This window comes from Centroberyx gerrardi, chromosome 8 (genome assembly GCF_048128805.1).
Source record: "Centroberyx gerrardi isolate f3 chromosome 8, fCenGer3.hap1.cur.20231027, whole genome shotgun sequence".
In the NCBI taxonomy this organism is placed as follows: Eukaryota; Metazoa; Chordata; class Actinopteri; order Beryciformes; family Berycidae; genus Centroberyx; species Centroberyx gerrardi.
In genome coordinates, this window is record NC_136004.1 from 28,271,013 (window position 1) to 28,284,218 (window position 13,206).

Genomic DNA, 13,206 nt, shown 5'->3' on the forward strand with positions numbered 1-13,206 from the left:
TAAACAAAAGCACAAACCAGAAGGAAAGAAAATGTTCAGCAACACTTGGTGGTAGAAGGCTGATGAAGGCTACAACACCACCGAGTGTAAGCAATTAAGTCTCGCTCGCTCTAACATCTTGGTAATGGCTGCAGTAAAATCACCCTGGAGCTCTCCAAGACAAAGTTTGACTCAGACAAAGACAGTGACAGGAACTTAAACACAGCCCACAGAGCAGGATTTCATGCTCAGAAATATATATATATATAAAAAAAGAAAATGACACACACTGTCATGGTGCAGTATTGTGTTGCTATTCCAATTATGTCCATTAGGGGGAGACGGGGAGTCGTTCTAAACACACACGGCGTGGGCGGAACAGGACGGGTCCTGATCAAATGGCAGGGAGAGGGAGGATGGGATAGTAGAGGAGAAGTAACACACAGCATCTCACAGCGTTTTTCACAATGGCTTGATGAGCCACTAGCTGAGGCTGAATATTCAGATTGTCAAGTGATGTTTTGAATCGTCTGATAATAAGATGGAGGAACTGAGTCGGTTGAGAAGAATCCATTTGAATATTAACTATGGAGGTACGATGTGTAAGGCCGGGCACTCCAGGGGGTCAGCAGTAGTGAATGGCAGTAAGCATTCAGGACATACAATGACTTAAAATGGCATACACACAAGGGAGGTGTTAGTCAAGGTGAATTGCTAGTAGAGTGTGTGTGTGTGTGTGTGTGTGTGTGTGTGTGACAGGCTGCGTTGGGGGGCCATGCTGACTTACAGTAGACAGCAGGTGAGGGGCCCTGAGAGGTATCAGGCTGGGAACTTGTGCTGGACTGGGTCTTAACTGGGCTGTTGTCTAAACTCTTCCCTGATCACACACACACACACACACACACACACACACACACACAACCAACACCAACCACACACATTGCACACAAAAACACAACAGAAATATCACAATGAAGAATGGAGAATGGAAAGGCAAGGAGAGGGTGTGAAGCAGAAAGACAGCATGGTGGAGGCAGATGAAGAAAAATGAGATAAGATAAACCCACTCATCCTTTTCCTGCTCTGGGAAATTACAGCTATCCTTTCACTGACAGTCCTGTGTCACCAGATCTCATCAAAAAAGAAAGTAATAATAATTTTTAGGAGTTACCCCGGTTAATGGCTCCATTTCAGTAGGATTTACAATCGTGTTTGCTACTCCATCTGCGGTTTTATTGAGACTTTAATGGGAGTCTTGCCGGTGAACAGAACGAAGATTATGACAACGGTGATGGCCGTGATAATGAGAGAGAGTTGGATGTTACTCATTACCGCTCGTCTGTTTAATCAGCTGGCAACGAGGGAAGTGCAACATGTTAACACTCACTGACAAATAGAGAGAAGGGAAACATCCCCGTAGGAAAAACCACAGACAGCACGAGACAGCCGGGAAAAGAGAATAAAAGGAGTTTTCTACTGCATTGCCACTTTGTGTCGATTTCACCCACTCAGAAATTCACAGACCAAAACTTAAAGTAATAATCCATGACGTTTGTCAATGTCAATATTTCTTTATCTGTACTTTTCTCTATCACCGATTGATGTGACACAATAGTGATTCAACATTTCCATTTGTCGGTCTAAACTGGAAGTGATGTATGTTATGTTCCCAGCATCAGCAACAGTAAGAAGAAGAACTGCGTAGTTAGCATGAGCAGCGATAGCCACCATGGCTGAACAGAGAAAGAAAAGAGCGCCACCTACAGAAACTCAACCTTCATCAGCAGAAAATCCAAGGAAAAAGACGCCACAGTCCCGCCCACTCTGATTGATTGACAGGTGATCTCTGGGAAGTGCAGTGCAGAAACACCACAGCGATGAGCGCTTGGCACCAAAGATGCCACCAAAACAAAATAAATGAAGAACTTGAGGATTTTCACTTTAAAAATAAATAAACCTTCAAATTACAAGTGACAAAATGAATTCTCATCTACACCGTGAAACAAAGACCAAACATTAATGATGAGCAACCCTCAGAAACCAGGGTCCGTAACATATTCTCTACTATAAAAGTATTGCGAGTAATAGAAGAGTTATGTGGTCAGATGCTCCGTCAGCACAGCACAGGCGTTGGGTTACAAACCAGCTGTCCAGCACACACTGACCTGACAAGATCCTACGAAGGCCGACATGGCACCGACTACTCCGATCGAGCACAAGCCCCCCCACACTCACCTGGCTCTTGTAGTTTTCTCTGGCGGTATTGCCGCTATCTCCAGATTCGTGTCTTAGAGTCTTTAAACTACGGTGTGAGGCTCACGCTGTCCCGGGGCGGCGCTAGCAGGGACGGTGTGCCTTTAACTCCTCTCTGGGTGCTCCCGCCCCGTTTCCTGCCACCAGGGCTAAATATAGCCCCCTACCACAGCCCTGAACCCCCCACCCCCAAGGTGCCCTTGCCCTCTCTGCTGCTGGGGGGAGGGTGGGTGGGTGGGTGGGTGGGGTTGTGTGGTTCAGTTTTGGGAGCTGGGAAGGGGAGGGGAGGGGAGGGAAGGGGAGGGGGATGATACCTTTCCCTGCGTATAGAGGGAAAGTACAGTACATGCACAAAAAGAACTACAGCCACAGCCTTGCTGCTGCGCTGTGATTGGAGGGGACTGTGGCGGTGACGTCATCGCCGCAGCCAGATTCGTTGTGTGTTTTGCAAAAATGTCAGTGGAAACTATAGTGTTTCATTTTAATGCCACCAGATCGTCTGAAACACTGAGAAAACATAACATTTTACAGGAAACAGAGGTGTCATCGCACCTCATGTTGTGTAACTTGAAATGTGCAAACCGTCCAATTCGAACAGCAGGGGGCGACATGACGACTTTCCCTCCCCATAAATTACTTAATGCCCCATTGACGTTGGTTGCTTTGCTATATTAGCTTGCTGGCTAAGAAAGCCAACTGTTTGTTTAGGTTAAATGAGCTGACTCAGCTGACAGTTTACAGAGTCACAGTAACCTAAATCTGGAAACAAATCTACCTGATCAGACTATTCACTTTAACTTATAACATTAATGAACTGACCTGAACCCACACCACAACAATTTTTTCAGGTATCGCTCTTTTTCTTATACTGTACTTTTGCACACACAATTCTCCAACACACATCCATGATGGCACCAGCTACGGCTGCTAGGAGATTTGTAACGTAGCTGCAAAGCCTCTATAGGGAGGAAGAGGAGGAGGAGGAGGAGGAGGAGGAGGAGGAGGAGATGTTCTGTACTCTTGGCACTGAAATGCTACATTCATGACCCGATTTAGGGAGACGCACTGTACTCAGCTTGGATGTGGAGTATAGGGGTGTGTGTGTGTGTTGGCATAGATACGCAGAGGAGGAGCCCAGGCACACACACACACACACAGACACACACACACACATTCAGTCACACACACACACACATTCAGTCACACGCACAGTGCACAAAAGGAGGCTGAACACGAAAGCGCCTTGTGAAGTTATTCGCTGATATGTATGATATGCACTGAGAAGACTCAAGCAACACACACACACACACACACATACACACACGAACATACACACGCATAAACACAACACATGTGCACAACTCCATAAGTCAACACCCCACAGGCTTGTTGGTATTTCAGAGGTGTGTGAGTGTTTCTCAGTATAAAGATTTCAGCCAAATGCCAACACTTCTGAGAAAGCCAAACCACAACAGCATTACAAGCCCTTCTTACATTTCACCCCCCCCCCCTCCCCCCCCCCCCCCCCTTCATTCTTTCTAACACAACGGCAAGAGGAAGCAATACAGCGAGGCTCCATGAGGGGTCAGTAAGAGGTCAGCTAATAGCCGAGTGACTGCCTAGTCACTAAAGTAGAGACACATTTAAACCATTTCTACATACATTAATTATAGGTATTTCCCCTGTTTTCAATATAGCATTCTCTTTGTATTTAGTAAGCTGGGATAACAAACAGCCGGTGTTTGGTGTTTTGTCTGGTTACAGATGTAACTAGGGTGTGGGTGTGATGTGCCAAACAGAGGGGGATTTCCCCATATACACTTCTGATTTCCCTACTTCTGATCATTAAGGTTCTGCTGTATCTCTTATCTGCTTTGGCCTACACACACAGGCCTCTGGTATGTGTTTGAGTCTGTCACAGTGGGTTAAATACAGTGAACCGGTGGGCAGTTTTTTCTTCCCCTGCTGGGTTACACCAGTATGAGTTCGGGGACAACAATTGAATTTAATGATGATAGGAGATGACTATCCACGCTGTGCCTTTCTTCATGTAGGCCTTTACAAAATGGTCACCAGTCAGCGCGACATAAAAGCTCTACTTTCGTGAGACAATAAAACACATCTCAGAGTGAAAACTAAATATCTTCCAATAAATCGCTATGCAGACAAAGCCAGTAGCAGGGCCAACAGTGTTTCAACAAGGCGCCAAAATGCATTCACAGATTGAGGCTTTTTACCAAATTAAGCAATATTGCCGTCCCAGAGCAAGTAGCTCATGCAAAAAAAGAGCATGAATTGTCAGAGAGGTTAACACTCTAGATTGTCAGAACATTTAGGCAAAATTTCTAAACATTTCAAACTTACAGCAAAGGTCCTCAATTTCATAAAGACAGAAACCTTTTCAGGTACAGTCATTCTGTAAATCAGCTTCCACAGCATGGAGAATTAAAGAATCCATTTCCCTATGTGTTACTGAAGAAGACGAAGAAGAGGCAATCGCCCAACTCCACTCTGCTTTTCGGTCGAGTGTTCAAATGTCACAGACCCGGCTATATGGCATCTTTAATTCTGCTATTGCTCTGACAAGTTATTTGCTTGCCTCACGTGACATTTATTATCATGAGCGCCATCTCATGGTGGAAATCTGCAGCTACACAGGTTGTTCACTGAGTGGCCATGGGTAAAGAAGTTGACACCAATATAAGCAGGAATGTCCTAATCCAAACCTCAACAAGGTCCTGGAAGTATGTTGGCCTTTCATCTGTAGCATAGAGGTTTCTAAATAGCTGGGATCTATGTGGTTACACACATTGATTTGGGCTCAAAATGTGAAAAATGAAAGTAAGAAAGTGGACTACAAATACACAAAAGCAGTTGTCACAGCACCATGTCATCAATACAAATTCCTTGTATATGTTAGGTATGCGACTTTTCGAGTTATTGTCTATCTTTTGTATCTCTTCACTCTTACCTTTCACATCCTCATCCTCCACGGTGGTGTTGCTGCTGTCAGATGATTCCTGGAGATCAGACAGAGAGAGGGTCAGTTTGGGTCATAACGTCACAGCACACACACCCGTATACGTATACACACATAAACACACACATGCCATAGATACAGCAGTAAAGAGACACTCAAAACACAAGCTGGCTGGAGGAAAATTCCCACGTCGTCATCGTGTCTTCACAGCACCAAAACTGAGCACAATGAATCAAATGTATCGAGACCAATCGATCACCAGGGATTAAATTAATGAGCAGACACCCAATCCCAGTTTTATACAATGCTGTTACTGTGTTAGTCACAACCAGCCAGACAGCTACCTGCCCGAAAATAAAGTCAAAACGTGGCAAACAAACACCAACCATGTCCAGTTCAACCTAATAGCTCAATAAGCCAACAGTCATTCTGTATTAGACCTTTTCACCCTTGGCCTAAAACCCCCTTCCCTTCTTCATCCTCAGTGTGTGTGTATGTGTGTGTGTGTGTGTGTGCACGTCAAAGTGCATGGACGTGCTCCTGTCTCTTCCTGCAACTGATAGAAACCCGATGGAATTTGCTCCTCCATCCACTTAGCAATGGCAGCAGCTAGAAGGGATTCTTTCAGTCCAATTAGTTGTTCTCCTCACCGGTGCCATGGATCTAGCTATCTATCCATCTACCTGTCTGTCTGCCTGCCTGCCTGTCTCTTCACAGCCTTTCGCCAGAGGAGAAGTTAGCTTCTGATTTCCAATTAGCAGATTAAATGGGCCTAAATTCCCCCTGCATGTAGAGGAGAGTTAAGAGACTCTGTGACCTCATTAGAAGTACACTCGTGCACAAGCAGCAACACGAAAAAGCACAAAAGTGTGTTTCATGGCCCTCTAAAGAGGAATTAATAACCTGAAGGGAGAGAGAGAGGGAGAGGGAGAAGGAGAGAAAGGGAGAGGGAGAGAGAGAGAAACGTGGTGTGTGCACATATGCTCAAATAACAGAAATATCACTAAAGGTGCGATCACACCTACAGTTCATTTTCTTTGGTCTGAACCAAAGTGGGAAAGTTTACTTTGTTGAATTTCTGTATTTGGTTTGTTTAAGTTCACACTGCCCAATTACAAGCAAACCAGGGCATCCTGCCAGGTTAGAGTCAAAACAAATCTGATCCCAGTCCATGCAACTTTAGCTAAGCATGATGCTCTTTGCTGTAATTTACCCTCTCTGGTGTTTATATCACATTCATTCCTCAGTGCATATATTGAGGAGGCATTTCACCTCATCTCACGTTTGCCCTCGGCTCACTTTGTTATGCCAGGATTTCCAAGCATGAGGATCTGCTGGCTATCAGATGTCAACATCCATCTCTTTATACCAATAAAACCACACGTTTTGTGGTTGTTTCCTGTAGTTGGTTCAGATTACATTTTCACTCTGAATGAACCAAACAGCAGTTCGCTTGAACTCACATTTTCAAGTCTCGGTGCAGTTATTTGGTGCTACCCGAGTTCAAATGACATTGTTCACCTGTCCAAATGATCCGATCTAAAGGAGTAAACGCTCCAGAGCTCCAATAAACCGCTCCAAACATGCCTGATGTGAACACACCCTAAGACTTATCATACTGAAGCAGTATTTTTCCCAAATAATTAAATCTCTTCCTGTATAGCTTCCCTCTTTCTGAGAGTTGCAGCCCATTCTGCACACAGGCCTCACAAAGCGACAGGGGAGAGAAGACATGGAGTCACTGTACACAACGCAAAGCCATGCGCTACGCTCCGAGGACCGACCCGAAGAGCTAATGCAAGTCAGCCTTAGCGTCGCTCTGTTAAGATGAAAAGCCTCGCTGCGGCTTGGGAACAAAGCTATGTTAATGTTCCTCTCAGCTCTGCACGTCACAACACGCATCACACATGGCAAACACAGACATACACACCCACAGGCGAAACAAATGCTGGCTCATATCTGCGAGGAGGTAATCTCACTGAAAAATCATGCAGGATCATGCGCTACCCCTAAACACTCACACACACAAGCGCTCACACACATGTACAGATTATCAACTGGGTATGCACTGGGTACCGGACCACCAACACACAGAAGGATAAAGGTGCGAACTGGAACCAAAAATGGCTCTTCAGAGTGATGCCACACAATAACCATTTCTGGTTCCACAAAGATACAAGAGCAGATAAACGAAAAAACAATGCAGGTGTCTAAGCAAAGGAGTGCAGAAGTGCTTCTTTAAAGAACCTTGGTCTGAAAGGTTCTTCGTGGAACCAGAAGTTCTTCTATGGTATCTCTCTGCAGAACCATTTTGGCACCTTTATTTTTCTGTGTGAAGGGATCCCAAAATACAGGCAGTGTCAAGTTTTTGTGTGGATGGATTTGCAATATAAACATAAATGTGACTGCAATTGTTTTTTCATACTTAAAGGATAACTTCGGTATTTTTCAGCCTGGACCCTATTTTCCCATCTTTTTGTGTCTAAGTGACTAACGGGGACAACAATTTTTGAAATTGGTCCAGTATTGAGCGAGATCGCTTCAGCGTCGCTTCTTTTTCGCTTCTTTGAAAGTGCTTGTTTTTGCCCCTGACAGGCTCAGATTGTTATAAGTGTCTGACAACATTATGGAAAGGACCCTGCAGAGAAATGAAACATTTTTCTTTACCTTTCGCTTGATCCGGTCTGTGTGTAACCAACTCTCGCTCAAGTCTCGCGAGAGTTGGGTTGTTGCAGGAAGTTACACACAGACCGGATCAAGCGAAAGGTAAAGAAAAACGTTCCATTTCTCTGCAGGGTCCTTTCCATAATGTTGTCAGACACTTATAATAACAATCTGAGCCTGTCAGTGGCAAAAACAAGAACTTTTAGTGGACGTACATTGACGGTGCGATTTGCCCCATCGGATTACATTGCAGCTCGTTTCGCGGCTGCCAGCGATGCAATCTCGCTCAATACTGGACCAATTTCAAAAATTGTTGTCCCCTTTAGTCACTTAGACACAAAAAGATGGGAAAATAGGGTCCAGGTTGAAAAATACTGAAGTTACCCTTTAAGACTGTATATATGTAAATATGGTTGTTGTATTTTCTTATGTTTATTACGTTCTAAGCACAGTTATTGCTTGATTGTTGTTTATATATATATGGGTCACTGCCACTAGTTAAACAGAAATGCTGAGGAAAGCCAAGGGCTGAAACGCGTACGTTGCGACGTAAAGACTTAAGTTTGGAGTTTGGAGTAGTTTGCGCGCCTATTCTCTCTATTTCATGAATTTGCAATATCTCATTCATTACTTGCAGCTGTAATGACAGTATGTTTGTGAGGCTATGATATATAGATAGCTCTTAGGTCTTGGCTGTATCATTTTGTGTTGATTCCTCATTCTAGCGATATTACCACTGGTGCTTTGTGTTCTCCCTTGGATCAAAATATGCATACTATTTAAGTTATAGTCATTATTTACTGTTGTTCATTTAAACTTTTGTGTGTGTGTGTGTGTGTGTGTGTGTGTGTGTGTGTGTGTTGGGGGGCGGCAGGTCCCCTAGGTGGCATAACGAGTCCATAACTAACACACACAGTAAGCGCACTCAACGGGGCGCTGGATAACAAGGTAAGCAACACTCCCTACCCCAACCACACCCCACCCTCTTCATAATATGGAGACATTTATCTCAGAAGTTCAACCTTAAGCAACACACACACCACACCACACACACGCACAGACGTACACACAAACACACACACACGCGTTAGTAAACAGATGTGATGTTGCGCTCACACAGATGCATGAGGGATAGACGGATCAAAGGGCAGGGGAGGATGAGGAGGAGGATGAGGAGGAAAGGGGGGAGGTCAGGACCGGGGAACGATGTTATGTACCTTCGTCCCGTCCACCGGATTATGGATGACGGTAGTCTGAGGTTCCTGGAGGAAGAGGAGGAGGAGGAGGAGGGAGGGAGAGGGAGGAAGACGGAGCAAAACAAGAGACGGGAGGGGAAAGGAGAGAGAGGGAGGGAAAGAAAGGGAGAAAATTGTGACATAAAGGTGGGCAGAGATGGATAGAAGTGGACAAAGAGGGAGAAAGAGAGTGATACGAATGTTGGATGAGGGGAGAGAAAATGCTAGTTAAGGTTGGCAGAGGAGAAAAAGGAAGAATCCTCCAGAGCGATAGAGTGGGTGGATGAGCTGAAAACTGTAATTTGGAGTCAGTTCTGTTCTCTGCACATGCACAGACCAGAACACACACACACACACACACACACACACACACACACACAAAGCCAGAACAGAGACACACCACTGAAACGCGTGGAGTGTATGCCATGAGCACATCAGTACACACGCTCACACACACGCACACACACACACACACACACACACACACACACACACAGAGAGAGATACAGCCGGAGGAAAGGAACAGCACACAGTTGCACACAGAACTGTGACATTTTTTTAACCTTTATTTATCCAGGGTTTTGCTGAGCATGGATGCTCTTTATCAGCGCTGCCCTGCTGTGCGTGTGTACAGTTACAAATTATAACTTGCCTTCCATCTCCTACACGGCGCAAACGTGCAGAGAATCACAGAATTAAAAAATCGAAGAAACATTATAAAATTAAAGAAACGGACGAATGAAGAGAAAAATCGGAAAGCCCATACAATATGAATGAAATGCGCTCTCACAAGGACAAAACGCAAGCGCCAACATCTTGCAAGACGTCGACGTAACCTGCAGAAAAAAAAAAAAAAAAATAGTAGACACCCCATGAAGCCAAAACCTGAGTCACCCTGTTCCAATCATCTCAACAGAAAAATCAGTGCCAGGCAGCGACTGGCATCACTGGCATCATTTAAGGTCCACCTTTTCTAAAGAAAAAAAAAAAGAAAAGATTTGATTGAAATTCCTGTTATTTGTCAAGGGTCGATGCATAGAATCAGCTCAGCCACGCCACAGGATTAGCCTAATGACTTCTCTCCTTGTTATTTCGTCTGCTACCAGGCCACTCCAAACCTTTCGGCTGCTAAAAGCTTTTCTAACTCCGCTATCACTTCCATTTAGGGCACAGTAGGTTACAGGCTAAGAGCTATTTGCCATTTATATCTTACATCAGTGCGGCAATCAAATGTCTGTCTGCCATGTCAGAGCGCAGTGAGGCGCGACTTTAAAATAGTGGTACTCAACCTTGTCGGCTCGCAAACCCCCCAAAAACAAAAGGTGATGCCTTCTTGCTGCCCCACACTGCAGGCGTTGACATAGTGACTTTTGACACAGAATGATGATTAAAATATATATATACAGCATATATGTTTTAATATTTTATAAATCATCTTTGCCAAAATCATCTCTCTACCCCCTGGGGAGACCGACCCCCCGGTTTGACATCCACTGCTTTAAAATGCCATTTGCTCGTTTACGGTCAACCTGAATTACAAGGACGCTTATATTTGGTTCTTCCACCAGAGCAAAAACTGGCATGAACTGTCACTTCTATTCCTCAACTCCTATCCTCTTCTTCTTTTCCTCTCTCTGTGTCTTGTCCTTTCTACTACTGCTCCCACAGTCCTCCGCTAGGAACTGTCACTCGATGTATATCGGAACCCCCCCCCCCCCCCCCCACACTGCTTTCATCGCAGCTCTCCTCTCCCCGCAGGAAGTGACACCTCCACGATGACCAATCGTTAGCCAGCTGTCTCCCTGGCGATGATGGCGGTGTCGTCATGGCAACCGTCGCCCCGGGCAACAGGCAGCGGTGGCAGCTTGGGAGACGATGACGAGCGGGAACAAACTACATGGGGTTTGCAGATGGAAGCCGTTGGGGGGGGGGGCGCTGATGGCGTCACACCATCAGATGGGGGAAGGGTTTGACCATTACACACCGCCACTGACCTCACTAATAACCTAATGCTCTCGCCAGGGATTTTCTATTAACGCAGCAAAGTTAAATGATGGATTTCATTTAGAAGGCCATTTCTGCTATGAACGTAGAGCTCAGCAACAATTCACTCAAAAGTATTTACGTACACGTGCAAATTCTTCTCTCTCTCAAACAGTCAAGATCCCCAGTGCATCCAGGTCAGAAAACGTAGGCTGCAACAGCAAGGCCATCTAAGTGAAGGCAGTCTGTCTGTCTGTCCATGGTTTGACTGTAGGGCCTGGCAGCTCTGTAATGAAGGAGTTAATGTACCAAATTGCTAAGCAGTAGCTAGCTCAAGTCCCTAGCAACAGCATGGAGATCACAGCCGCCCTCCCACTCTCTATTCCCTTCAAGGCTCAGAAAAAAAGCCTCTTCTGCTACATGGTCGCACTCACGCTTGCCCACACTTCCATGCACGTGCTTAAGCACATAAACGTTAACTCTCCCCAACGAATGCATCCGCTAACACATCATTTGCGCACAAACACAGAGTGAACTTACACAACTTACCTCAAGCTTACGTCACACAGACGAACACACACAAAGAAAACAGACACACACTCATTTAAGGGCAACTGTGAGGAGGTCTATCCTAAAAATATGCTGATATATGGCTGCATGTGTCGCTCCATGGGTGTGTATGGCTGAGTGCTTGTCATTTTTGCCTCCTCTCTGGCTCCGTTGCTCTGACTGGTGGCCTGTTCTGATCACTGTGTCCAGCTGAGGCCAGGCTACTGCTAGTCACACACATCATCCACTGGGTCACACACATGAGCGCCTAATCACTGACCAACAGCCTACAGCCTGGGATACATTGCCATTACATTGCTTAGATAGAGCAACCTATATCTGGTGCAGCAAACTCTATATTTAGGAAGTAGGAATGCGTAGGAGCAAACCCAAAATCGCCTAAGTTGCCAGTTGAGTTGCATGCCTAAGTTGGAGACATCATTGGTGTGGCATCTAGGTCTTAGTTGGCAGTGATTTATGATCAGGCGTGGACACACTGGCCTGGATATATAAATGGCATGATATAATGCAGCTACTCTGCTCGGCTGAATAATGATCACTAGAAAATGGTCAACTGAATTAGAAACTAAATGGGCTAATTGAATAATTTCATTCCTTTTGTAACGGACCCTTACAAAAGTAGCCTACTGGTGGTATAGAACTAAAATAAATTAGGGGTTATTATGATAGTTATGGGTCATCTTAGCACATTTGCTTACAAAAGAGTTATGTGTTTCTGGACAGAATCCACAGGTTTTTTTATATTTTCTAAAATGGCAGTACAGTAGAGCATTTTGCAAAGAAAACCTTCAATTAGATTTCTATATATGTAGGCTTACTTACTTTTTACTTGTGAAAGGCACAATGATGGTATCAGTATGACATCAACATGAAAATGATCATCAAAATGGATCAAAATATTTTGGTTTATTCCAGTCAGACTTTTTTTGTAAGGGCAAGACAACTTGGAAGCCCTGAAACAACTGACTCCCACTCTCTTTTGATTCGTTCAATACAGTCCACATAAGTATTTAAATGACTGAAGGGGGCTTGGAGTAGCTGTGAAAGGCAGTTCAACAAAAAGAAAAGAACACACGCTATGAAACTGTCACCTCCTGTAGCACTTCACCCTGAACGATTAGCAGAGCATTCACACTGTAGCTAGGAAGTCTTTGCTGTTTTTCATGAAGGGTGAAGAGAATCTAAACTTGCTGCAACCGTTAAATGATGACTACAGTGAGCCATAAACAGTGTGGAAGGGAATTCACCAGCGTTGTTTTTGCATTGGTAAAAAAAAGATGAAGATAAGAAGAACTTTTTTGATCCCCAGTGGCAAAAAGTGTAGGGCATAGCACAAAGAGTAAAAAAGAAATATAAGAGTAAAATAAATAAAAGATGTAAATAAAATGTTTGTCCACGATGGCTAATAAATGCAATTCTCCCTATGATTGCTTTTGATTTACAATTTACAGATTTACAGATGTCTCGAGTTTACAGAGTTACAAATTTCCAGATGTCACAAATAAAACTCCTTGGCAAAGAGCATATGTGCAGAATAAACAA

General features: G+C 44.5%; 1 protein-coding gene across 1 annotated transcript in view; it reads right to left on the reverse strand.

The window, feature by feature from the left end:
• Positions 1-13,206, reverse strand: part of LOC139916162 (calcium/calmodulin-dependent protein kinase type II subunit beta-like) — an 80,037-nt gene that overhangs the window by 5,154 nt on the left and 61,677 nt on the right. The window contains exons 16-18 of the mRNA XM_078285370.1: positions 9,094-9,138; positions 5,204-5,252; positions 767-856 (exon numbers count right to left, since the gene is read on the reverse strand). Of these exons, the coding sequence (XP_078141496.1) occupies positions 767-856; positions 5,204-5,252; positions 9,094-9,138 (184 nt within the window). The remainder of the gene's footprint in view (positions 1-766; positions 857-5,203; positions 5,253-9,093; positions 9,139-13,206) is intronic.